Source organism: Calypte anna, chromosome 22 (genome assembly GCF_003957555.1).
Source record: "Calypte anna isolate BGI_N300 chromosome 22, bCalAnn1_v1.p, whole genome shotgun sequence".
Taxonomy (NCBI): Eukaryota; Metazoa; Chordata; class Aves; order Apodiformes; family Trochilidae; genus Calypte; species Calypte anna.
Genome location: NC_044267.1, coordinates 650,282 through 675,712, shown reverse-complemented (window position 1 = coordinate 675,712; position 25,431 = coordinate 650,282). Strand labels below are relative to the sequence as shown.

Sequence of the window (25,431 nt, the reverse complement as noted above, 5' to 3'; positions counted from 1 at the left end):
TGTGTCTGCTGTGGGCCTCGCTCTTTCTGGGAGACCCTGGGTGTAAGTGGGGCTTCTAAAGGTCCTGGGACAAAGACCTGTCCTGCCTGGGAATCCCCTTGTGTCCCTGTGTCTGCTGATGGGCTGACTCTGTGACTTCAAGGGGCTGCTCACACCCCCAGGCAGGCTGCAGCAGCAAAATGTGTTGAAAAATACAGGAAGAGAGCTGAAGGGCTCTGGGAATGGAGGAAGAGCAGCAGTGTGAGTAGCTTCCTTGTGACTGTGCCCACAGCAAACGGAGCTGCTGCAGGTCCAGGCCCTGGTGCAAGTCACAAGGTCTGCAAGAGATGCCTCAGTACAAAAATACTCCATGGAACAGTTTAGTCTTTTTACTCAGCACAGGCACAAACACAGATTTAAGAGGGCAAAGGCTGCCATGGGCTGTTGGATTTCCACCACCAGGACTCCCAGAGCTCACCTGGATGTGGCCCCATCCTCCCCCAGTGGAGCAGCCAGCCCTGTTTAGAGGCAGGAAAGTTGCTTTTCCTTGTTTCCTCTTTGTTTGCTCTTTTAAATTCTAACTATAACCCAGCTGCAGCAGCCTGCATTTCCATGACTGGTGGTTTTTCATGCTTCAGGTTTTGGTTCCCTTATGGCACCTTCAAAAGCTCTACAGCAAGTGCTTGGCACTGCCAGGCTCTGGCTCCACCAGTGTTTGCAGCCAGGCTTTAGGGTCTGTGGCTGCCTGTGTGCAAGGGCAGAGGGGCAGCACCAGGAATAACCCACCAGCTACATCGAGGGACAATCCTTCTGTGATCTGGTACCAGAGGGGCAATGCTGAAACCCTCCCCTGCCAGGCACAACGAAGGGGACACCCAGTCCAGGGTCACCCCGGGTGTATCAGCTGGCAGCCACACACTGCCCGGGGTCCTCTGGGAGCACTGGCAGGAGATGTGGAGGGAGGTCCACACTGCTTTTCTCCTGATGTAATTATTGAATGATGCATTTTGGGCTGCAGGTCCTGGCAGGCAGTGTGCCTGGGCTGTCCCCCAGCGTGGGGATGAGGGTGGGGAGGGAGCTGCTGCTCCAGCACATGGCCACAGGCAGCTGGCTGCAGCAAGGGAAGCAGTTATGGCTGCAAAGATGGAGTTTTTATTTAATGGGGCTGAATGCTGCACTTGCAGAGAGGGTAATGGGGTGAACAGAAAATCCAGAAATTACTGGGGAAAAAAAAAACCAAGCAACAAAACCCCAAACCAACCTCTTGTGCAAAGTGCTGGGAGAGCACTCCTTGCATGGGGCTGGTCAGAACCAGGCTCCCTCTGTCTGTCCCCCAGCAGCACCAGGATTGGTTTCACCCACAATGGGAGAGAGTGCTTCAGGGCCAGATGCTCCGGAGAGAAAGTGGGGACTTTCTGAGGGTGCAGCTGTGTGGAATCCACACTGTCCTGGGTGGCGTGGGGCTGGGGGTGCAAGTGGCTCCTACTCCCCAAACCCACCCTGAGCTGTGGCAGCTTTTCCAAGCAATGGGGAGAAATGAATCTTCAAATGCACAGTACTGGATGCTCAAAACTAGGTTCTTGCCTTAAAATGAAACCAGGAAAGACCCCTCCTGATGCACCAGCTGTGAGAAGCACCGAGCTGCAGGGCAGGATCGTTTGCGTGGCCCGGGAAGGAGCCAAGCTTGTGACAGTCTCTAGATGGGGGTCACTAACAACCCCGGTGGTCTCGGGGCAGAGCCTGGTGCAGAAGATGGGACAATTCCCCTTCTGAGATGTCACCCGTTTTGTGTTTTGCTCCGGTGCTGCTGTGCTGACACCAAGGCAGGGCTGGGGAAGCAGGAAAGGTTTTGCAGAGCAGGAAAGGAGCCCCACGAGCTTTGGGACCCTGGGGACTCGTCTGTGTCCCCGTGAGCTGCAGAGCAGGAGCACTGGAGCGTGCCTGCCCTCAGTAACTTCTCTCGCATGAGCCTCCGCTCGCTATTTTCAGCATCTCCGGCAGCAGCGCAGGCGCTGCGTGTCCGGCTGCGGTCGTGGCTCCTGCCCCAGGGGGGGTCTGGGTCAGGGTCGTTGGTCCCGAGGGGGACGGGGGGGGACAGAGGGGATGCAGCCGTCCCCAGGGTCCCGGGGACAGCTCGCAGGACGGGCCTGGGAAGCGCTTTGCCGAAGCGTCCCGGTGACAGCAGGAGCTGTGAGTGAGATGCTGATTTTCTGAGCGATTTCTGTCGGGTTTCGGGGGGGGTTGGGGGGACACCTCCAAAGAATAGCCCGAGCCCAGGGCTGGGGCTCGGAAGAGCTCTCCCACCCCGCGCCGAGGCTGCAGAGCTCCGGGCGGGGACCGGTACCGACACCGGGACCGTGCTGGCCCCAGCCCCGCTCTTGGCGGGGTGGTGGTACCCGGACACCCATCGCCCCCCGGGGCCGGCCCGGAGCCCCGGAGCCCCGCACCCCGCACTCACATCCGGGGCCGGGTTTGCTAATGGGAGACGTAATTAACCCGGAAAAAAGCGCCGGCGGAGCCAGGGGCACACCCCCTCCGCCGCCCGGCCCTCCTGTCCCCTTCCCGCGCCCGGCCCGGAGCCCCCAGCCCGCAGCCCCCGGCCCGCAGCCCCCAGCCCGCCTCATGCGCGGGGTGCGCAGCCCAGGGACGCCGCGGGGTGAGTGCGGGGCCGGGGGGGCCACGTGTGTTCGCTGAGCCACCCGTGGGGACCCGGCGGGGCGGGATAGGGACCCCTCGGTGCCCCGTGCCCGCCCGCGGGGGCTTCCTGGCAGGATCCCCCTCCCCAGAAGGGGCTTCCCGCAGCCGTCGGTGCTACCGCGCAGGGAGGGGACAGGGCTGCGAGGGTCCCCAGCCGGCTGGGAGGAAGGAAGGGGGGTCCGCGGAGGAGCAGCCTCGGTGGGGCTGTCCCGTGGGTGGCGGGACGTGGCAGACCATCCGTTCTCCATCGTGGGGGGGGGGAGTCTGCAGGATGCGGCTCCGAGGGAGGGGTAGAGGGTGAGGGCTGCTCCGGGCGGCATCACCCGCGGTTTGGGGAGTTGGGTCCCTGGGGGAGAGCTGGGGGGCTGCACGCTTTGGTCTCTGTGGGAATGGGAGCAGATGTGCGGGGAAAATTCGGGATCTGGAGCTGTTGGGAATGTGTTCCCTGACTGCTTTTCTGTTTTGAGCTGAAGAAATGTGTCCTCGCTGGTCCCAGCGTGAATTTCAACAGGTTAATTATTTCATTAAGGCAAATGGCTGGAATTAGCAGGAGGAAGTTGCTGGGCTCTGCCTACAAAGTCCGGCTCGGGCAGACGTTGCTGGAGACGGACGGGTGGGTACGAGGCAGTCCTGCTCCAGCCCCGGTGGTGGGGACCGGGGACAGCTCGGAGCTTCCAGGGGCAGTGGGGACTGCGGGATGGAGCCCTCGTGGCACGGGGGTGCTCACCCTGTGCCCCAAACGGCACTGGGAGAGGTGGGCATGAGCGAGGAGGAGGATGAGGATGTTGTGGGTGCCTGCAGGTGTGATGGGCTGTGCTGGGGAGCGATGCTCTGGTGTCAGGTCTCCTGTTTCGTTGGCTTTTTTCTGCTGTGGTTTCCGTGGGTTGTGTTCTCATGGCTGTCTTCATGCTGGGAGGAGGTCGGGGCATGGCAAGAGCAGCCATGAGGGTGAGGGGAGTGCTGGTGTCCTGGGGGTGCTTCCTGGAAAGTCTGTGTGGCTGCACACGCGGCCTTTGAGCCAGCCCTGACCACAGGGAGGGGATGGGTGACCTGTGGATGGTGCCCTCCTCCTCTCCATCCTCCTGGGAAGTGCTCACCTCTCTCTGGGTTTGCAGGCAAAAGGGTATTTTTACTGTAAATCTCTTTCTATGGCCTAATGGATCCTGTTATCTCATTCACTGAGCCAGAAAGGGCTTGTCCTTCTTTGTGGGATATTTGGACTCTGAAAAACCCTGGAAGTCAGCTGCTTCAGAGGTGGGGAAGAGTCCTGGAAGCCTCTGATACACTGCATGGCATAAATTCATCAAGAGGATCTGGAAATGAGATCCTGGGAGCCTGGTTCATTGTGATGCTCAGGGAGTTCAAGTTGTTGTATACAAAGTGCTGTGTAAATAGTCAATGTTACTGCAAACTGAGGGTTTTCTGGCCCTCCTGGATGGCCTGAGCAGGGGAACTGAATACCTACATGCTGGTGGTTCTGGAGATGCTGCTTTTATCCTTTTCCTACAGAAAAGTGCAATTCTCAGGGGCTGCAAGGAGGCAGTTTGTGTCCCATGGGCAGTGGGAGCCTGGCTGGCTGGGGGGAGCCTGCTCTGGAGGCAGAGTTTGGAGCTGTTGCAATCTCTTTCTGTCCAGAGATTTTTTGCATATCCAAGTGCAACCCGAGGTCAGCTCACACAGAAGAGTTGAGCTGGTTTGTGGGCTTTCAGCCAAGCTCATTATTAATTGGGCATGGGAGGGGGGAAAGTAGGAGTTCCAGGGGGCATCCTCTGGGCTCTCCCCTGCACTCCCTGGGGCTCCCCACTGTGCTGCTTGTGGCACACCCCAGCTCTTTATCATCTCTATCGTAGGCAAAAATCTCTGGAGCTTCACTATCAGGAGGAGAAAGATAATTTCTGAGGCCTGGTCTGAACGTGTTGGTATGGTTGGAGACACCTGAGAATCTGCTTTTTGTGTGCCTCCCCCCCACCCACAAAAAGAACCCCACAAAAAAGCAACAAAACGTGAAGTGCCCACATAACTCTTGCAATCAGGGCAAATGTGTTTGGTTTTTTTTTTTGAAACCATCTCTCCTCCTCAAGCAGTGTGATTTCCCTCTTAGCAAGGCCCTGATACCCATCTCTGAAACACGGGTGACAAACCCTGAGGTCCTGACAACACGGGGACTTGTTTTCTGCCACCTCTACCTTTGCAGCTGCACCACAACTCTTGCGCAACGTTTTTCCTCCCAGGGCCCCACTCCACTGCAGCCACTCAGCTCAAAAATAGTATTTCCTCCTTTTCTGCATCAGATCTTTCATTTGTGCAGCCTCTCTGTCTGCCACCTGCGCCAGTCACCCCTCTACTACCGGACAAACCACACCGGGTTCATCTCACATCCTTTGGGTAACCGCTGCCTCCCTCCTGCTCTCCCCGCCCTGAGCCGTGGTGAGGGGCTCAGCCTGGGGGCAGGGATGTGTCCTGCCTGCCCACCCCTCAGGATGCTGCTTTTGCTCCCTGTGCAGGGCTGGAGATGATGTTGCAGAGACAGATTCCCCCGGGGCTGCCCTGGCTCTCAGACACCGCTGTACCAAGCAGTGCCAGCCCCCAGCCCCTGCCCCAGGGAGGGTCTGTGCCCAGCCAGACCCAGTGGCACAGTTTGGCCTCACCACGATGGGTCATTGTTTTCCCTGCTGATTCGGCATCCTGGCTGCAGAGATTTTCTGCTGGACTTGCAGATTGTTGTCCATTTCCTGGGAGTGTGCTCGGGCTCTCTCCCGTGCGTGGTCTGCTTCAGGATTATTTTTTGTTACGGTGCCCAGGGACCTGGTGTCTCGTGCTCACATCCCTTGTGGCTGCTTTGTCCTCTCTGGGTGGGCTGAGCTGTCCAGAGGGCAGCTTGGTGTGGGATGCAACCACTGCTGTGACAGGGACAGGTTGAGGTCACTCTGCATCAGTCACTGTCCCAGGACATCCCAGTGGCTGTGGTGCTGCCCTGTGCCTCCAGCAGTCTGGGAGCTGAGCTGAGCATTTGTTCTGCAGCACGTGGTGGTGGAGTCTGGCTGCTGCTCCCGGGCTTCCAAAGCCCTGCAGTTCCTCCCTGAGCTATTTTGGTCCTGCTGGCTGCTCTGCCCTGCTCCCACAGCCAGCACCCCTCTTGTCACCGGGGCGTGATGGGTGACACGTGTTTGGCAGGTCCCCGCCATGTGGGCTCATGCTGTGAGCAGTTTGACTTTGCTCTTCAGGCACTGAGGTGTCAGAGGTCTGGGAAAGGCCTGGGAAAGGTTGGGAAGCTGATTTGCAGCCAGCATCCTCAGTTGGGTCAGCCCTGGAGGGTCCCTTCCCTCTCCCTCCCGGGAGCTTGGGTGCGGGATGAGCACCCGGCACGTCTGGCACCCACGGGCTGGGCTGGGAGCAGATCCTCTGGGGAACAGAGCACCCACCTCTCCTTGGTTGTCCCTTCTCTCAGGGTGATGTGAGCAGGAGCCCGGCATGCCGTACTTGGACCGACAGAACCGAATCTGTGGGTTCCTGGACATCGAGGAGAATGAGACCTGCGGGAAGTTCCTGCGGAGATATTTCATCCTGGACACCCAGGCCAACTGCCTCCTGTGGTACATGGACAACCCTCAGGTGGGTTCCTCCATGGCTCCTGGAAGCTCTTAGGAAGTCTCTGGTGATGCAGGCATCTCCTCTGGGTCCCCAAAGGTGGTGTCTGCTGCAGGTTGTCTGTCGGGGTCTCCCATGGCTGGGTCTGGAGATGAACAAACCCCTCCAAGACTCCTGTGGTTTCCAGGCCTGTCTGTTCTGAGGAGTACAGAAGTGCCAACCTGAGGGGTTACATCCCCCTCTGTGTTGGTGGAGAGACAGAGATAAGGAGTCAGGAGAGGCTTAAATACCACTCATCTCAGACAAGGTGGGAGTTGGAGTGGTGGGGGAGCTGCAGGCTGTGCACCCCATACCCAGTGTCTACAGGAGCTGCTCCAGAGCCAAAGCTGAGCTCTAAAAACCCTCCTGTGGCCAGGAACTCCCTTCTGGACCATGAGCACAGAGAGGGGAAGCAGCTAAGACAGCAGCATGGCTGCTGCTTTATAGCCTGGCCCCAGGGACCCTAGGGACAGCCTGGCTCAGTGCTTTTGCATTCCCCTGTCATTTAACTCATGACATGTTTTGCAGAACCTGGCTATTGGTGCTGGTGCTGTTGGATCTCTGCAGCTGACCTATATCTCCAAGGTAATGTCAGGGTGGAGGGAAAATGAATGCTCCCTCTTGTCCCCTTATCCCTGTAGCTTCCCCAGCAGGGCTGGAGGCTCAGGCAGGACCTTGCCTGAGCTCCTGGAAGGGGGATGTTCCCAAAAATGGGGGTAGGGACAGTCCCGTGGTCCCCCTCACAGTGAATTTTGGGCCACCAGTAGCTGTCCCCTGTGCTGAGAGGGCAGTGCCCTGATGGATGAGACCTTCTGCGAGCTCTGTCTTCTCTGGAATTATCCAGCTTCTCCAGAAAGGTGAAAATAGTGCAAAAAATGACAACTGTGGCATGCCTGGAGCTGCCATCCGCCTCTTCCCAGGGAGCTGGGGGGAGCTGGGGCTGTGGCTGCTGGGCTTGGCTCTGTCCTGGAGCCAGAGAAAGGATGGGACAGATCTCTCTGTTCCTGCTGAATCATGATTTATAAATTAAGCACAGATGAAGCAACGCCGGGAGGTTGAGCCTTCCCTATTTCTGAGAGAGCCTCACTTATAAATTATATACATTTTCCTCTAAATGAAAATTGCTGTAGGACAGCATTTGGTCCCAAACAGCAGGGCTGGGTTGTGCCAGTGGCTTGAGCTACCAACTGTAAATACGCCAGAAAAAAAGGGAGATTTGCTTGAGAAAACATATTTAAAGCATTATAGACTGGCTCCAAAGGAGGAAGCTTGTCAGAATAAATACTCTGTGAGTGCTCTGCTTGGAGCCCCAGGGAATATTATTCTTATATAAATGATTCCTACTCTTTAGGGAGAAACCACTGCTATTTTCCCTCAGTTTTCTTAATTGCTGACAAGAGTGGCTGTGTTAGTCCAGCAGAAACTGCCATTTCCCAAGGCCTTTGAAAGCTTCCCTCCCTCCTGGGCTTTGGGGTGGGGATGATGGGGGATGGAAGCCCCATCCCGGAGCTGCCGTGCCCCTGGGACCACATGTCCCTCCCTGGGGAACACTGGTGTCCCCTCCCTTCAGAGCCCGTGGCTGGAAACTTGGAGCTCTCGTGTGCCACAAGCCTGTGCTCTTATCTTCATTTTTCCCCTTGATTTGCTGTGTTCCAGGTTAGCATCGCCACCCCGAAACAGAAGCCAAAAACTCCCTTCTGCTTTGGTGAGTGAGAGGGGGGGGACCCCGGGGGCAGCAGAGGGTTTGTGCTCTCTGACACCAGCACCAGCTGCTGCTCCTGGTGCACGGAGGGGCTGCTTCACACCCAGCTCCCCCCACCCCAGCCCGACCCACGCTGCCTCGTGCAGGAGCCATGAGCTTGGGTTTAAAGCAGCAGAAGTGACAGCACAAGCACCTGCTTGGCCCAGGTGCTGCTTTTGCAATGCTTTACCAGGGACACAGCCTTGGTTTGAGCCTGGCTCCAGCCCTGCCCTCCCCATGCCCTGGTGCAAGGACCAACAGCCCCATCCAAAGGAGGCAACTGGGCTGGTGAAGGGATCCAGCAGAGTTCCTGTGAGGAAGGGCTGAGGGAGCTGGGGGTGTTGAGGCTGGAGAAGAGGAGGCTCAGGGGAGACCTCATCACTCTCTGCAACTCCCTGAAAGGAGGTTGGAGCCAGGGGGGGGTTGGGCTCTTTTCCCAGGCAACTCTCAGCAAGACAAGAGGGCAGGGTCTCAAGTTGTGCCAGGGGAGGTTTAGGTTGGAGATGAGAAAGAATTTCTTTCTGGAGAGGGTGATCAGGCATTGGAATGGGCTGCCCAGGGAAGGAGTGGATTCTCCGTGTCTGGAGATCTTTCCAAAGAGCCTGGATGTGGCACTGAGTGCCATGGGCTGGGAATCACGGGGGGAGTGGATCAAGGGTTGGACTTGATGAGCTCTGAGGTCCCTTCCAACCCAGCCCATTCTATGATTCTATGATTCTATGATCCCTGCTCTGCCCCAGCCCTGGCCTTGTGGCTGCTTCTCCACGTGAGGGGTTACGAGGCCAACGCCAGCGAAACGCCCTGGCACTGGGAGTTGAAAGGCACCGAATTATTGTTTAATTTGGTTTTGTAATGGGGAGCCCTGAATGGGACTCCCTGACTCTTCTCTTTTTTGCACTCCCTGCTTTTGGCAGTCATCAACGCTTTGTCTCAGCGCTATTTCTTACAAGCCAGCGACCAGCAGGACCTGCAGGACTGGGTGGAGGCGCTGAACCGGGCCAGTAAGATCACGGTAGGTTCTTTACGTTTGTCTCCTTGCTGTGTCCCTGCCTTGATGTGCTGATCAGGAGCTGCTGGGACAGCTCTGCCCTTCCCTCCTGCCCTGCCTGGGGATCCCACCCCTCGCTGGGGCTCTCCAAGGATGTCTGTCCTCTGCTTCAGTCATTTATTTACTCTGCTTTTATGCTCCCTGGAGCCCTGGCTCCTCTGTTGAGGAGCAGTGAAGGTGCTGCATGGGGGGCTGTGCCAGGATCCAGGGGAGTTTTTCTGTTCTGCTGGGTGGTTCTGTTTGGGTCACCATAAACTGATGGTCACGACCCAGAAACTCACAGCCTGTGCTCCTAAGCTGCCCAGAGCTGCTGGCCATGGGGGATGCTGCTGGTCATAAGGGGATGCTGCTGGCCACAGGGATGCTGCTGGCCCTGGGGGGATGCTGCTGGCCACGGGGATGCTGCTGGCCATGGGGGGATGTTGCTGGCCACAGGGATGCTGCTGGCCACGGGGGATGCTGCTGGCCACGGGGGATGCTGGTGGCCACAGGGGATGCTGCTGGCCCTGGGGGGATGCTGCTGGCCCTGGGGGGATGCTGCTGGCCACGGGGATGTTGCTGGCCCTGGGGGGATGCTGCTGGCCACAGGGGGATGCTGCTGGCCCTGAGGGGATGCTGCTGGCCCTGAGGGGATGCTGCTGGCCCTGGGGGGATGCTGCTGGCCCTGGGGGGATGCTGCTGGCCCTGGGGGGATGCTGCTGGCCCTGGGGGGATGCTGCTGACCCTGGGGGGATGCTGCTGGCCACCGGGGGATGCTGCTGGCCCTGGGGGGATGCTGCTGGCCCTGGGGGGATGCTGCTGGCCCTAGGGGGATGCTGCTGGCCACGGGGATGCTGCTGGCCACAGGGGATGCTGCTGCTGCTGCTGTGCTCCCATGTGCCTGGTTCTGGCTGAGCCACTTGCTGGGCTGGGACAGGAGGGACAGGCAGTGGTTGGGCATGACTCCTGGTGCAGAGATCCAGGTTGCTGCTCACCCAGACTTGTCTGATGAACACTGCTCATCAACCTTGCTGTAAGTGGAGAGGGGACAATTAAAGGAGCAAGTGTCCCACAAACACATGGAGCTGCAGAGGCAGCTCCTGGGCTCCTATGAGGTGATGCTTCATTCATTATTCATCACCTCTCATCTCCCATCTCCAACCACCTGGGTGTGCCCACACCCTCCTTAATTGGGGTGGCATCTTCATTTCTTATTTTTAAGGGACATCGCTGTGTGAGGACAGAGATGCTGGTGCCAGGCATGGTCCCACCTGTGCCCTTCACCCTTTTCTTTCTCCCATAGGTGCCAAAGGGTGGCAGTGTCCCACCAGCCACGGAGATTGCAAAGCCTCCAGTGCTGCCCCAGGCCCAGGAGAGGAAGCCCCAGGTGGCCTACAAAACTGAGATCATCGGGGGGGTGGTGGTCCATACTCCCATCAACCAGGTGAGCTGGCAGGATCCCTGCCCTGAATCACATCCTGGGGAAAAAACTCCTGTGACAGCAGCTCCCTGCTTTGGTCTCTCTGTTCCTCATATTTTAAGAGCAGCTCCCAAGGGATAGGTAGGGAAGGTGGGAGCTTTCTCCATGCAGAGCTGGGCGAGGGCACTCGTGTGAGAGCAGCTTTGAAGGTGGGTCCTGTGGCCTGGGGGGATGCCCAGCTGTGGGGCTGGAGGCAGGTGATGCTTTGGGCTGTTGGGGGAGGCTGGTTTGCACTTTCATTTCTGGAAACCAGCAGGGTGCCTGCAAACCCTTCCCACTCAGGGGGTATAAATAGCTGCACAGAGCACCCTGCAGCACCCCTGCCTTTGTCTGGCTCTGAAGTGTGATGAGACAAGGGGGTGTGAGGAGGAGGAGGCTGCAGATCTGCTCATGTCCTGGCCATCTCACACCTTCCACTCATCTCTCTGGGGTCCAGACCCCCTCATCGAGGCACCCAGGGCTGAAGGACCCCATGTTGCTGCCTCACAAGGGGCTTGACCTGTCCTGCTCCGCACCCTTCCCTCAGCGTGTGGCTGTCGGTGTCTCCCACCTTTGGGTGCATGTCTGGCTCTGGGTCTCGTTTCAGCTGTTATCAGAGGCAGCACTAAAAATAGAGCAGAGAATTAGATCACTGCCATGTTTTTTCTTTTTTTGCTGGCGGGTGCTTTTAACATTTCCCTTGCTGTGGGGTTTGTCGGGGTGCAGGGGTACCCATGGGGTCAGTCCTGCTGGAGCTGTCCCCTCCTGGTCCCCCTGCCCTGTGGGATGCTGCAGGACCCTCAGCCAGGGGTGAGGGGTGGTGAGAGGCAGGGGGGGCTGTGCCTTCCCCTGACATTGGGCAGACAAGCAGCAGCAGCCAGACCTGTGGCTTTGCTTTGCTGTTTCAGTGAGTTAAAGCTGCTCCCAGCTCCTGAGCCTGCCCTCCCTCTCCTCCCCACCACCACCTCCCAGGAGCCCCAGTTCCATCCTCAGCCCTTGCCCAATTTCTTCCTTTCAGAGAGGAGATTTTTCGAGGTGGTGCCTCAGCTGCTGGATTACTTTCCACGCTCATGCAGCTCTCCCTGTGTGCAGTGGCCATTTCTCTGCTGCAGCTTCCTGGGCGCGTCTGTGGTTTCCTGGGGACTGCAGTGGGGAGCCCCACGCTCTGCCTGCACCCACAGCATCACCCCACAGCATCACCCCCCCTCCCGGGTACCTCTCTGCCCATTGCAGCAGCATCCCTGGCTCAGGGTTTTGACACCAACACCCATAACACCCAGCAGGGCCGTTGCAGCCCAGGTTGGGGAGCAGAGTGGGTGCTTCCCCTTCCTGTCTGGGCTGGATCTCTGCTCTGCTGCTCTCCAGGGGTGCTGGGCAGCAGTTTGGGGGCAGCCAAAGGGTCTCTGTCCTGGAGCCTCTGGAAGGTACTGGAAGGAGCCACCCTGGCTGCCATGGCAATCCTCAAACCTCAGAGAGCTGGAGGGAGGGAGAAGGAGCTGAGTGGAAATGTTTTGTCTCAAGCACCCCCTGCAGTGCAGAGGGGGAAGGGAGGGCACTGCCAGGGTACAGAGGGGTGATGCTGCACCAGGGCAGGGTCCAGCCCATGGGATGCACTTCTTGCTTTTCTCTCACATTGTTTTTATCACGTGGGCACCAAAAGGATGAGTAGTGCTGGGGCAGCATCCTAAAAAGCTGCACGCGGGGAGAGAAAATCATCTCTCAGCTCTGGTTCATTCCCCTGCTGCTGCACCTCTGCCTTCCAGCCGGGGTTCCCTTCCCTGCTCCCCAGTAACTTTGTGCTCCTCTCTGGTTGCAGAACGGGGGGGATGGAGGGGAGGGCAGTGAGGGGGTCCCCCACCCTCTGCTGCGGCGCTCACAGAGCCACATCCCCAGCTCAGGGGCCAAACCCCCCACGGGACCCCCAGTCCTCAAGAGCGGCTACTGCGTCAAGCAGGGGAACGTGGTGAGTGCCAGGGGGCTTGGGAAGGGGGGGTTTGAGCTGGCTGCTCCCCTCTGGGGGATGCTCTGGATGCCAGACTGTGGCAACACATGGGGGGACACCAGAGCCCCCAGCACTGAGTGTTTTCCTCCTCTCTGCTCCAGAGGAAGAGCTGGAAGCGCCGGTATTTTGTCCTGGATGAATTTTCCATCAGTTACTACAAGTGTGAGCAGGTGAGCAGCCCCTGCCCACCCCTCACCCCCTGTCTGGGATGGGCTTCTCCTGAGCAGAGGTCTGGGGCTCCTGCTGTGCACATCCCAGCAGCACAACCAGCCCCAGGGGGCAACCCGAGCTCAGCATCATCTCCACTCCTCTCTGCAGGACAAGGAGCCCCTGCGTGCCATTCTCCTGAAGGACATCTGCAAAACCCACGAGTGCCTGGTCAAGTCTGGGTAATGTTCTGGTTCCTGTTTCCCTGCTGTACCCCCAGGAGCTGGATGCAGGATGATGTCCATGCTGTCTTCTCCTGGGGCTGATAGCCATCTCTGCTGGGCAGGGGTGCTCCTACAGCTCTCTTATCTCCATAGGACAGGGAGTACGAGGCCCTGCACAGTAAATGGTGGTGTGTGACAGAAGAACAAAGGGGTTCATAAAGCTGCTGAAAGCTGCACATAGGTGTTTTCCCTAAACTAGCTCAGGTGGCTGCATAGGATGTCTGGGGAACAATTTATTGCAGCAAACGCTGATGAAATTGATTGACTTGAAGACTTGCAATGGAAAATTAACTAAGAAAGTTTCTTTAGCTAAAGTGAAAATATCTTTTATGTTAATATATCTTTGCATTTTTTATTCTTAACAAGTAGTAGAAAGCTCACGTTTGAAATGAACTGTAAATGAGATGGATGACAGGTCAGGGGAGGGGCAGGGGTTTGCCTGCAGGCAACAAGCTGGAGTGTGTTTGTAGCTGGAGGTTTCTGTGAAGCTGTAGTCAGCTCAAAATTCTGATGAGAGCCAAGGTTTGCCTTCAATTTATTTTTCTCCAGAGATGAGGGTAAATGCAGATTTTTTTTTCTCTCCACGATGAGTTCTGGGTAGTGACCATCTCTCTCACTCTGTTTCTAGTGACCTCCTGATGCGGGACAACCTCTTTGAAATCATAACCAACTCCAGGACCTTCTACATCCAGGTGAGGCAGCTGAGCTGGGTTTGCTTTTCTGGGCAGGGGGTTCAGTTCCTGGCACCTCACACAAACCACACTCCTGCCAACCTGGGCAGCACAGACAAATTCCCATCCCTGCTGGCAGCACAGAGCCCTGGGTGGGCTGGATGCAGCCCCCAAGCCTCTGCTGGGGCAGGGCCAGTCACACCTTGACAGTTTTTTTTCTTCTTAAATGCTTTCTCCATTCTTGATATAAAAACGCTGCAGTGTGGAGGGTGGTTTCCTCTCTGGGGGGTTGGGGAAGGAGTGGTGCAGGGATTTCGGAACCAGGATAAACGGGCAGGGGATGCAGTGGGAGCCCTTGTCACCCGTGGGGCTGTGTCCCTGCTGCAGGGGGGGGGTCTGGCTGCTGGGGGTGAAGTCTCACCGGGGCTGGTGGGTGTGTTGCAGGCAGACAGCCCTGAGGACATGTACAGCTGGATCCGAGCGATCTCAGGGGCGGTCCAGGCTCTGAAATCCCGCCCCAGGGTAGGTCACGTCCTTTCTGCTTCACTTTTAGTGTCAAATGAAGATCGTCCCAATGTACAAGATATATATTTAGTGCCTTGCCAGTGCTTGGTTAACCCATTTCCAGGGTAAGATCCCTGCCTTCTCAGGGTTTGCTTGCACTGGGATTTTCCTTGGAAAAGATGGAAAAGTGAGATTCAGCCATCAAACATTATCCCTGCTCTGCTCCGAGGCCTTGGTGTGAACCCAACTGATGGCCAAGGGATGCTGAATTTTTTTTTTTTTTTATGCTTGGGTATTTTTTTTCACATGCTCTGCTGAAAGGAAAGGACCTGGTCCTGGTCCCGGTGCTTCACACGTGGCACACAGCGTTGTCCCCAGCCCCGTGTCTGTCCTTGCAGGAAATGTCCTTCATGAGATCCACCTCCGTGGCCAGGCCCGGGGGCTCCCCGGGTCCCTCCCAGCAGAGACGGGCGCTGTGCCAGGCTCCCTCCACCTCCTCCTGGCAGCCCTGGACGCCGGTTCCGCGGGCCGAGGGGCAGCGGGTGGTTCCGGAGGAGCTGCCGGTACCGCTGGGGGACTCGGTGTTCCTGCCGGCCGGAACCGCGCCGGGCAGGCGCCTGCGGCACAAGTCGGAACCGCAGCATCTCAAGGAGAAGCCGTTCCCTTTCGACCTGGACGATGAAAGCATCCGGACCTCCGATGTCTGAGCGGGTGCCCGGGACCCCGGGGGTCCCCGCGGGGCGGTCTGGGGTGTGCTGGTCCCCACGTGCCCGCTCCGTGCCTCGGACCGAGCTCACCCCCTCGTCCCGGTGGGGACAAAGTGCCCCGTCCTATTCCTGGTGGTACAGGATCCGGCTGGACCCGTGTCCCGGGGTCCTTGCCAGCTCCCGGCCCGGTGGACCCACGGTTCGGAGCTGCCAGGGCTCGGTGTGCGGGGCGGGAATCCGTGATCCCTGGTGTGGGGACAACCTCTTCCACAACTGCCTCATTTCCCCCAAAAACCAAGCCTGGAGGAAGCGGCAGGAGGTGTCTGAGGCACGAAGAGGATCGTGGACCTTCTTGCATCTTTTTCACCCATTTGTGCTGCTCAGCCTTCCCCGGGCAGAGCCGGGGAGGTGCCACAGGGACACTCAGTGCCACGGGGGACCCTCGGGTGTGGGGATGGTTTGGCACCGTGCCCGTGTGCTGCAGAGCTTTCAACCAAACTCCGGGAAAGCCGAGAACGTCGATGAGAACCGGGCAGACCCGTCGGGCCAACTCACCCGCCGCCTGCCTTGAAGTGAAAATGAGCAGAAGTTTTTTAGAAGGAGGCGAACTCCTCATTTCCATACCCAAATCAGCTCCTGGGGGCGGTGTGATAAAGCAGCCTGGAGAAAACTCAGCTGTTTCCAAGGCACCCAGATCCTCTGGGACCCCCACCCCGAGAACCGTGGTGCCCATCAGGGGGGTGTTGGGGTGCCCTGGGGAGGCACAGCCCACGGGCTTTACCTGCACCAGCCTGTCCCAGCTCGGGCACGGGATGGTGGCTTTGTGCCACCCTGGCTATTTGCCATCTGATAAATCTGGGTGGTTGGTGTGGGAGTTGTGTTGCCAGCTCAGCCATGCGTGGAGGGGTCTGGAGTTCACAGGGCTGCTCCAGCTCTGTGGACTGATTACCTCTTCTCTCTCTCTCTTTTCTTTTTAATATTATTTTATTTTTATTTTTGGCATTATGTGTTCTCTGCTCTGCAAAGTCAGCTCAGCATGCTCCCCAGAAGCAAAAAAAAATAAAAAAAAAATCCAGTTTGTCTGTGGCCATTGCAGGTCCCCAGCTGCTTGACAGCTGAGCTTCATCTCAGGGTGGAGCAGAGCTTTACCCATGGAGCTCTGAGGTGCTGATTAGCCCAAATGAATTAAGATTGCACCTTGATCCTCTGGTGTAGGAGGGGCTGCTCAAAGCTGCAGGTGTTGGGGAGTGTCAGGACTCCCAGATTTGGGGTAAGGGTGTGTGGAGATGCTGGAGGATGCTGAAGCTATGAAAATAAGTGAGAATCAATGCAAACGGTACAGGGTGAGTGTTAATATTTGTTATTTAACTATAGAAATCTTGGTTGTGTTCATTTTCTTCTCCTTTTTGCTTTATTTGCACTAGTGTTTGAAATTACTGGGTTTTTTTAGGCTGCCTTGCTGTTTGGCTTGTTAACAGAGTGTTCCAGAAATGTTTTAGTAATTTGGTAAGCAGTGACAGTCCCTGCATTTGGTGGTAGTGCTCTGACCTCATTTCTGGAGATCACCAGATGCAGAGGGACAATGACAATGGTGACGTCCTGGAGTACCAAGGTCTTTTGTTGCCTGATAATTGCAGTTTCCTGGGGCCTGGGATGGTAAAGCAGAAGCTTGTTGCACAATTAGGGTTAATTATCCAGGAGGAGAAACTACCAGTGGCTCCAGCACTCTTGCAACATTCCTGTTTCTCATTCCCACCCTCCCCAGGACACTGTAGAGGCTGGAACATCAGGACAGCTCTGTAATGCTGGTGGTGGTGTGGAGGGGAATTTCTCTCCCATCCCTCTGGAGCAGGCAGCTGGAGCTTTGCAGTGATTTTTTAAAACAAAGCAGAGTCCCCTCTGCATTTGCCTCCTGGCTCTGAACACAGAGCTGCAGCTGCTCCTGTGTGCAGTGTGTGCTGTGTTCCCCTCCCCTTCCCCTTTCCCAGGGATTTGCACAGAGGGAAGAGTGGTGCAAGAGATGGGTTTGCTCTTTTCTATGAAAAAGCAGTTCTGGCTTTTCCCTGAGGGCTGGCTGAGGATTTCAAGTGCTCTTAGGGCCAAGGAGCCTGGAGCAGGTGATGCTGCAGGGCACTCGGTTCCTCCCACCCCCATCTGTGTTGGCTGCAGGAGATGGAGCCCGTTTTCCCTGTGTTTTTAAATAAAGAAGGAAATCCCAGTTTCTTTTCCAGGCTGTCTGTTGGCATTGAGTATTTTGGGTATTGATGGCTGGGGTGAGGGTCAGGGCTGGGGGACCTCTTGGGCCTCCCCTCCTGGGGAAGGGGAGCAGAGATGTGGAGCTCTTGTGGCCTCTTGAAAAAGTGTTTGCTATCATTTGGGCTGAGGATACATCACGGAGATGTTCATGGGATTTTTTTTTTTCCTTTCTGGCTTGCTGCATAATTTTTCCCCACCCTGGGCTTTTCAGCTCTGGTTCCACTGGACTGAGGAATGTGGCAGTTCCATGCAGGAGCTTCCTTCCCCCTGCCCTGCTGCCCTGAGGCCTGTGCAACGCTGCCAAACTCACATTATTTGTGATCTAAATAGGACCTAAACCTCACTCCCTGGAGAGGAGGAGCTGCTGCAATAAACCACAAACTGAAGCTGGAACCAGTAGAATTCCCAGTGGGACTGAGCCCCTTTGCAGCTCTGTTGGAAGCAGGAGGAGCCCAGGCAGAAATTCACCCAACACCAAGGGCTTGGAGGGTCCTTGGTTTGCAGAACTCTGTAAGAACAGAGTCTGCTGTGGTTCACATCAAATGCAGATGGATTTTGTGTCTGGTTCTGGCTGTGACTTTCTGCAGCTTCCTTTTCCCATTTTTATTCAGCTTGGGAAGTTTTCGGACTGCATCTGGTGGGGGTTCCTCTTTTTGGGTGTGAGGCTGCTTGATGCTTCTGCTCCTTTCAGTACTGCACATGCCCTGCCTGGGGGGTGATGGGCAGGGGGGTGGCTCCAGCCCCTTCCCAGCTTTCTGCTGGCTCCCAGCCCTTCCCAGGAGCTCCATGTGGACACCATGGGGCTCCCTCACTAATGAGGCAAGGCCAGTGTTTTAACAGGTTTTTGCACAGAAATGGTTATGGGTGCAAAGAATACAACTGTGAGGCAGCAGGGAAAGGGAATGTGACCTGATGGGATGTTCTGAAAAGCACTTGCTGTGAAGGCCAGGGGTCAAGAGGGGAGAAACAGGTCATTTTAAAGTAGCACATGTACTTTGGAGTGGTTCTGGGATCTCTCAGATGATGTGCCCGTGCCCTGAGCACAGCAGGGAGAGTGACATCAACAGATCCCACATGCAAGGCTTGAACAGTCCTTTATTTGCTGCACTGGGGTTCTCCCCACTCGTCAGGAAGTGGAAGGTAACATTCTCCCGTGGGTTCTGCTACACCTCCCCCTGCAGCCAGTGCACGCGTATTGACACCAATAACACAGAATTAAAGCTCATTGCTTTGCCACAGTCTCTGTAATGTTGTCTCAACCTCAAAGGTTGGCACAGGCTGGTAACACAAACCCCGTGCTAGTGGCCTGTGACTCCATCTGCTCTACTAATACTGAAAATATGTGGAGTCTGCTCCTTCCAGGCTTCCTTCAGACTTGTTTGACCCCCCTGTTTGCAAGGTCTGATTTCCCAAGCAGTCCCTTTTTGGAGAGGAAATCCAGATTGTTTTGAACAAGCAAAATACCTACTGAGCTGCTTTGTATCCCAGGTTTGTAGGGAGGAATTAACAACAACAACTGCTCAGCACATGAAGTTACAGCTTTGTAAATCCAGGTGTGTGAGGGCAGATGCTCTGATGCTGCAGGGTGAGTGGAGGATCCTGTCCCCAGCCCTGGGGGACAAGTGGAGGACCCACCCTCAGTGCTGCCCTGGGTCTCTGGGGGGGTCAGCTCTGCTCCCTCAGTACACCGTGCACCAGTTGCTGCCGTCGCTGGGCATCAGCCCCCCCGTGATGAGGAGAATCAGATCCACGAACCACCAGATCCCCAACCCCCCCAGGGTCAGCAGCTTCCCCACTGCCGTCCCGGTGTGGCCCAAGCAGAACCGATCCACTCCGAAGCCCCCCAGGAAAACCGAGTAGAGCAGAGTGGTTATAAAATAGTGTCCTGTGTACCTGCAAGAAGAGAGGGGGCTCAGGGGGGGGCTGAGGGGAGATCCCCCCCCAAACCTGGGGTGAGCCGGGCCCTTCACGTTCCTTACACCGGGGCTCCCTCCCGTGGGTACCGGGGGAGGTGCAGGGCCCGGGGGAGAGGAGGAGGGAGCCGAGGGGGTCCCGGGGAGGGAGCGGAGCCGAGGGGGTCCCGGGGAGGGAGCGGAGCCGAGGGGGTCCCGGGGAGGGAGCGGAGCCGAGGGGGTCCCGGGGGAGCGGAGCCGAGGGGATCCCGGGGGCAGAAGAGCCGACGGGGTCCCGGGGGTGGGAGCGGAGCCGAGGGGGTCCCGGGGGTGGGAGCGGAGCCGAGGGGGTCCCGGGGGGAGCGGATCCTACTTGACGCAGGGCCGTCCGCCCCGTAGGAAGCTCCGGGGCTCGGCGCACTCGATGCCGTCCAGCGCCCGGCACTGCACCCGCGTGTGATCCACCTCTCCGTAGGCCTGGCCACCGAACTGCGGGCATTGCGGGCGGGCTCAGGCTCACGCCGGGCCCCGGGAGGGGTGATCCCCGCCGGTAGCCGGGCCCCCACCGGGCCGCCCCCTCCCCTCCCCTCGCCGCCCGCCCCTCACCTTCACGCAGCCGTGGCCCAGCTCCTGCTGCGCTGTGGCGTTCCCGCCGTGATCCACCGGCTCCTCGCACTCCACGAACTCCTCGGGGCTGTAGGGAAGGAGGGAGCGCTCAGGGGGGGGATGGCGGCGAGGCGGCCGCGTCCCGCCAGCCCCGTCCCGGTGCTCACAGGTAAGTGCAGAGGACGAGCGGTGACTGCGGGTCGGTGTAGGCCCAGGCGGCACCGGGCGGCCCGGGGACGAGGCCGTCGTTGTCGGAGGCGTTGCGGGGTGCGGCGCGGGAGGCTCCGTGCAGCAGCAGCACGTTGCCCAGCAGCAGCGCTGCCTGCCCGCACAGCAGCGCGTACCCCACCGGCCCGGCCCGCCCCGGCGCCATGGCGGCGGCCGCTGCTAGGAAACGCTGCCCTGCCCCGCCCCGGCCTCGCAGCCAATGGGAGCCGGGGATTCGGCCTGGGGGGCGGGGCTTAGGAGCTCGCAGCCATTCAGAGCGAAGGCGGAGGAAGCTGCCGGGAGGTCAGGCGGAAGCGTTCGCAGAACGAGGAGGCGATTGGCTGTCGGGGAGGCCGAATCAGCCTATGGGAGAAGGGTAGGGGCGGGGCTAAGGCTGGAGGCGTGGCCTCTCCCTTCCCGCGCCTCGCCCGGAGCTGCGGAACCGGAACCGGGAGCGGAACCGGGACCAGGACCGGGGCGGCTGCTTGTTCCGCCCACGCCTCCCGCACTCCCCGTAGGGCTCGGACGCGCTGCCCCGCTCGGTGTGAGGTGCAGGGGCGCGGTGGGCGCCGTCCGAACCCGCCCCGGGGTGTGAGCGATGCGGTGCGGGGGGGTCCCCGGTCCGGTCAGCACCGGGGAAGCCTCGGTCTCTCCTCCCACGTGTCCGTGTGATGTTGGACAAAGCCGTGGGCAACCGGGAGCTCCCTTTGGCCGGTGTTGGCCGTTCTGCTCATGCTCAGGGCTGTAGGGATCTGAGGGTCGGTGATGAGCCGGGGATAACGGCACTGCGGGTACACAGAGGGCGGGGGGTGGGTTCGGGGATCCTGCTCTTGATGCTCTACACCTGCACAAGCTGCTGCCTGTTCACTGAGGTTTTCTTCTTCCTCGTTTATTCTCCGGGGTCCTGAGGTCATCAGGCTGGCAATGCCAGACGCGGTGTGAGGCAGGTTCATTAACTCTGCTGGGAGCAAACCACGTAATTGGGTAAGAATTCACCTGGGATGGAGCCACTGCCTGGCCTGGTTGGTGCCCGTCAGCCAGAGATCCCTGGTGCCATGGTAAGGGGTGTGCTGGGGCTGGCAGTGAGGTCCTGACTGCAGCCCAGCTCCTCAGTGCCACACTGACACTGGTTGTGCTGGGTGGAGAGGACGTGGGAGGCAGCAGAAGAGTCAGGGAGTCCCATTCAGGGCTCCCCATTACCAAGCCAAATTAAACAATAATTCGGTGCCTTTCAACTCCCAGTCCCAGGGCGTTTCGCTGGTGTTGGCCTCGTAACCCCTCACGTGGAGAAGCAGCCACAGGGCCAGGGCTGGGGCAGAGCAGGGATCAGAGAATCATAGAATCATAGGATGGGCTGGGTTGGAAGGGACCTCAGAGCTCATCAAGTCCAACCCTTGATCCACTCCCCCCGTGGTTCCCAGCCCATGGCACTCAGTGCCACATCCAGGCTCTTTGGAAATATCTCCAGACACGGAGAATCCACTCCTTCCCTGGGCAGCCCATTCCAATGCCTGATCACCCTCTCCAGAAAGAAATTCTTTCTCAGCTCCAACCTAAACCTCCCCTGGCACAACTTGAGACCCTGCCCTCTTGTCTTGCTGAGAGTTGCCTGGGAAAAGAGCCCAACCCCCCCCTGGCTCCAACCTCCTTTCAGGGAGTTGCAGAGAGTGATGAGGTCTCCCCTGAGCCTCCTCTTCTCCAGCCTCAACACCCCCAGCTCCCTCAGCCCTTCCTCACAGCAATTCTGCTGGATCCCTTCACAGCCTCCTTGCTCTTCTCTGCACCTGCTCCAGCACCTCAAGCTCCTTCCTGAACTTCCTGAGGGGCCCAGAACTGGACACAGGACTCAAGCTGTGGCCTCCCCAGAGCTGAGCACAGGGGCAGAATCCCTTCCCTGGACCTGCTGGCCACGCTCTTCCTGAGCCAGCCCAGGATGCCATTGGCCTTCTTGGCCACCTGGGCACACTGCTGCCTCCTCTTCAGCTTCCTGGCAATCCCAGCTCCCTTTCTGCCACTCTGTGCCCAGCCTGGAGCTCCCCATGGGGTTGTTGTGGCCAAAGTGTCCTGATACCCTTCAGCCTGGCAAAGGTACCTTTGGCATTTGCTAGGAAAGGGAGTTTTAACAGGATTTCTGAGACTTTCCCTGCTGATTCTACAGCTTTGTCAGAAAGAGCTGTGAAAACATCAGGAGATGTGGGTTGGGGTGTTCATTCCCTGCCCTCTCCCCTGTTTTCTGGAGCCCAGCAGAGTCACCTAACTCCACGAGTACCCATGGACACACCAGCTACACCCTGACCACACTGCTGCAGTGCCACCAGACAAAAAAAGAATCTTGTAAAGCCCTGCAAGGGGACTGGCAGTGACAAAACAGAGTGAAGGAAATGCCCCTTTGCCTGGGCTTGTATGGTTTTTGTTTTTTTTTTTTAGAAAGTTCACCTTGAGATACTTATTGTTTCTGCCTTCTATGGCTGTTTGAGAGACTATTGCTCCTATTTAGGCCTTTGAAAGAATGAAACATCTATTTTTAACATAAGTAATCTCTGAGGATCTTGTCTGCAATGGGTTTTCTCACTTTGCCTTATTCTAGTCATAAAATCTGTGCTGATGGCAAGGAGCCCCTTATCCCAGTGCTTGCCTCTCAGGTTTCCTTTATGACTTGCAGAGCTCTGGGATTTGTTGGTTTGTTTCACGTGGCTCTTCTCTAACAGCATCTTCCACTGTGTTTGAGCTCTGCTGATGAGGGTGTTTCAGGTGGGCTTCCACAGGGTTCTCCAGATTTCTTGTTTCCAAAGTTGGCACTTTTGCCTTTTACCCCAAAAGTGTGTTCAGAAGCTGCGTGAGCTCTCCCTCCTCCTTTTTGGTCCTTTTCTGGAGCTTTGAGGTGTGTTGTCTTCAATCCCTTCTGTTGCAGGGCTGTGACAGTGGTGCTGAGTGACAGGAGAAGTCAAGGGAGATGGGTTTGGCTCTTGCTTAATACTGACCTGGGAATCTCATGCCCCTCAGGCAGGAACCGTGGGGTGAATCATGTTTGTTATTGGTATGGTGACATCTGCAACTGATCCATGATATTATCCTAATCCATGGGAAGCCTCCTGCATCTTGGGTAGCACTCAGCTGGTGGGAATTACAGAGTGTTACCTGGCTCAGGAGCTTGTGCAGCTTCCATGAGGGTTGGGGATGTTGTAACCTCTCTGTTGTGTCTGACATCAAGGGGGGAACAAACCCCTCCGTGTCCCCTTGCAGTGCCCAACGTGTCAGCTTCCTGCCTGGCTCTGGGCTCTGCTCTGGCACACTCAGTAAAACTGGATGCAGGGGGTTGATTTGTCACCTCCTTCCTACAGGAACAGGAGGTTTTCTGGAGGCTGGAGGGGGAAAGCTGAGCTGCAGGTTGTCTGACGATGGCTCCTGCAAAAAGGGAGGCAGAGTTTTGGAGTGCAAAAGGGCAAATCAGTGTTCCCTCTGGAGTCACTCCCAGCAGAGTCAGCAGTGTAAACCTCTGAGAGAATCCCCTATGGTTAAGGATGAAAAAGAGAAAAGATCCTGACAGGATTAACTCCTGTAAGGAGAGTGGATCAGGTCAAGCTGTTTGTGTGAGTTTACTGTATGTAGAATTAAAACTTGTAATGTATGTTAATGAATTTGTATTCATAACCAGTAGAATTCAGGGTTAAACTGAGAAAGAAGTGAACAAAGTGGCTGAGACATGTCAAGACCCTAACGGGATTCACTTCTGTCTTGGAGATAATTAGGAGTCTAAGTCCTGGCAGTGCCAAGGTGAGCTGGGCACTGGGGGAGTGCAAACACCTGCACAGAAGTCAGGATGAGGCTGCCATGACCAGCAGATAAGGGGAAGATAATTGCAAGGGTCCAATTATCCTCTATAACAAGAGGATGAAGTCATAGAAAGCAAGAAAGGTAAAAAGTTCAACCCTGAGGAAGACTTCGTTACTTCATCTGAAGACCCTGAGACATATCCCCAAAAAGAGGACTCCACCCAGACTCCTCCTGTCATGAATATTATGATTACATGTTACTATCTTATGAATATGTATGTAAGGATGATGTAACCTCCCCTTTTAATGTATAAATATCCTAACCCTTTCCTTTAACCCTCGGAACTCTTTGTCCAGCGCGAGCTGGGAGTTCCCCGGATCCAAAAATAAAAACCTTTGCTGTTTAAAGGCTCAAAACTCTGTCTCTAAACAGTTTGGCTTGGCCTTTTTCGGCTTCAAGGAGAGGGGGAAGACTTGTGCCAACTGCTCAGCCTGGTTTATTAGTGGTGTCTTTTGCCTTGTGTGTCTTCAAAACCAATTCCTGAAACAGTACAGAGGTCACTCAGACCCCATGAGCACAGGGGAGTCTGCAGGTGCTTCTGGTTGTGCCTTTGGGTGTTTTGTTCGGGGGCAGCAACCTACTTGGGGGAAAAAAAAAACCCAAAACGGGCTCAAAGAAACCCATGAAGCTCCCTCCACACTTGGAAAACCAGGAGAGGTTATCAGCACCTGAGAAGCTGTCAGCAGCACTGGGTGTTGTTTGTCCTGGCTCTTGCACAGTGCTTATCACCATGGCACGAGGCAGCTCCTGTGTCACTGATGGGTCACAAGTTGTTTATTCCTCCTTCTCCCAGAGGAAGATGATGCTGGGAGAGGGAGAGAGAGCCCTGGGAGGTGATCCGTGGGTCATGGAATCGTGTGCCCAGGTGGCCAAGAAGGCCAATGGCATCCTGGGCTGGCTCAGGAACAGCGTGGCCAGCAGGTCCAGGGAAGGGATTCTGCCCCTGTGCTCAGCTCTGGGGAGGCCACAGCTTGAGTCCTGTGTCCAGTTCTGGGCCCCTCAGCTCAGCTCAGGAAGGAGCTTGAGGTGCTGGAGCAGGTGCAGAGAAGAGCAAGGAGGCTGTGAAGGGATCCAGCAGAATTGCTGTGAGGAAGGGCTGAGGGAGCTGGGGGTGTTGAGGCTGGAGAAGAGGAGGCTCAGGGGAGACCTCATCACTCTCTGCAACTCCCTGAAAGGAGGTTGGAGCCAGGGGGGGGTTGGGCTCTTTTCCCAGGCAACTCTCAGCAAGACAAGAGGGCAGGGTCTCAAGTTGTGCCAGGGGAGGTTTAGGTTGGAGATGAGAAAGAATTTCTTTCTGGAGAGGGTGATCAGGCATTGGAATGGGCTGCCCAGGGAAGGAGTGGATTCTCCGTGTCTGGAGATCTTTCCAAAGAGCCTGGATGTGGCACTGAGTGCCATGGGCTGGGAACCACGGGGGGAGTGGATCAAGGGTTGGACTCGATGATCTCTGAGGTCCCTTCCAACCCAGCCCATTCTAGGATTCTAGGATTCTATGGAAGAGTTCCCGAGGAAGAGCTGATGGAGGTCAGGGCACACGGGGGGGCAGCAGCAGCCTCTGTGCCCGCGGCTCCTCCTGGGGACTTTTTGTCTCTCCCTTCAAGTTTCTCATGGGGATTTTGGGAAGAAAAAGGCAGAGGAGTCACAGTGTCCATGGGCTGCACAGGGCCGGGTGTTGGTGTGGGACCCCCTGGCTCCCGGGACTTTGTTTTTCCCTAAGAAAGCGCTGGGAATGTGAACGCTGGGTCCCTCTCGGGTCTCTGCCCCGGGGCTGTCCCGGGCTGGGTGTCCGGG

General features: G+C 57.1%; 2 protein-coding genes across 2 annotated transcripts; one reads left to right on the top strand and one right to left on the bottom strand.

Moving 5' to 3' along the window:
- The first annotated feature begins 2,557 nt into the window (after nt 1–2,557).
- Nucleotides 2,558–14,857, top strand: PLEKHA2 (pleckstrin homology domain containing A2). Its single transcript, XM_030464036.1, has 12 exons — nt 2,558–2,635; nt 6,125–6,288; nt 6,832–6,888; nt 7,960–8,008; nt 8,959–9,056; nt 10,375–10,515; nt 12,347–12,493; nt 12,634–12,702; nt 12,851–12,921; nt 13,592–13,655; nt 14,079–14,156; nt 14,537–14,857. Exons 2-12 carry the CDS (start codon nt 6,148–6,150, stop codon nt 14,843–14,845), a joined length of 1,224 nt encoding a protein of 407 aa, XP_030319896.1. The 5' UTR covers nt 2,558–2,635; nt 6,125–6,147; the 3' UTR covers nt 14,846–14,857.
- Nucleotides 14,858–18,176: 3,319 nt separating this feature from the next.
- On the bottom strand, nt 18,177–20,002 carry TM2D2 (TM2 domain containing 2). Its single transcript, XM_030464056.1, has 4 exons — nt 19,767–20,002; nt 19,600–19,687; nt 19,367–19,482; nt 18,177–18,994 (listed from the first exon to the last, which is right to left on the bottom strand). Exons 1-4 carry the CDS (start codon nt 19,970–19,972, stop codon nt 18,781–18,783), a joined length of 624 nt encoding a protein of 207 aa, XP_030319916.1. The 5' UTR covers nt 19,973–20,002; the 3' UTR covers nt 18,177–18,780.
- Between the last annotated feature and the right edge of the window lie 5,429 nt (nt 20,003–25,431).

Bases quoted from the DNA above. Each gene is read 5' to 3' on its own strand.
- TM2D2 (XM_030464056.1), bottom strand. From the start codon at position 19,972: ATGGCGCCGGGGCGGGCCGGGCCGGTGGGGTACGCGCTGCTGTGCGGG. The intron at 19,483-19,599 runs GTGAGGGGCGGG...CAATGCCCGCAG, and splicing joins TGGGCCACGGCTGCGTGAAG to TTCGGTGGCCAGGCCTACGG. The intron at 18,995-19,366 runs GTAGGATCCGCT...CTCTTCTTGCAG, and splicing joins GGCGGACGGCCCTGCGTCAA to GTACACAGGACACTATTTTA.
- PLEKHA2 (XM_030464036.1), top strand. From the start codon at position 6,148: ATGCCGTACTTGGACCGACAGAACCGAATCTGTGGGTTCCTGGACATC. The intron at 9,057-10,374 runs GTAGGTTCTTTA...TTTCTCCCATAG, and splicing joins ACCGGGCCAGTAAGATCACG to GTGCCAAAGGGTGGCAGTGT. The intron at 12,494-12,633 runs GTGAGTGCCAGG...TCTCTGCTCCAG, and splicing joins GCGTCAAGCAGGGGAACGTG to AGGAAGAGCTGGAAGCGCCG.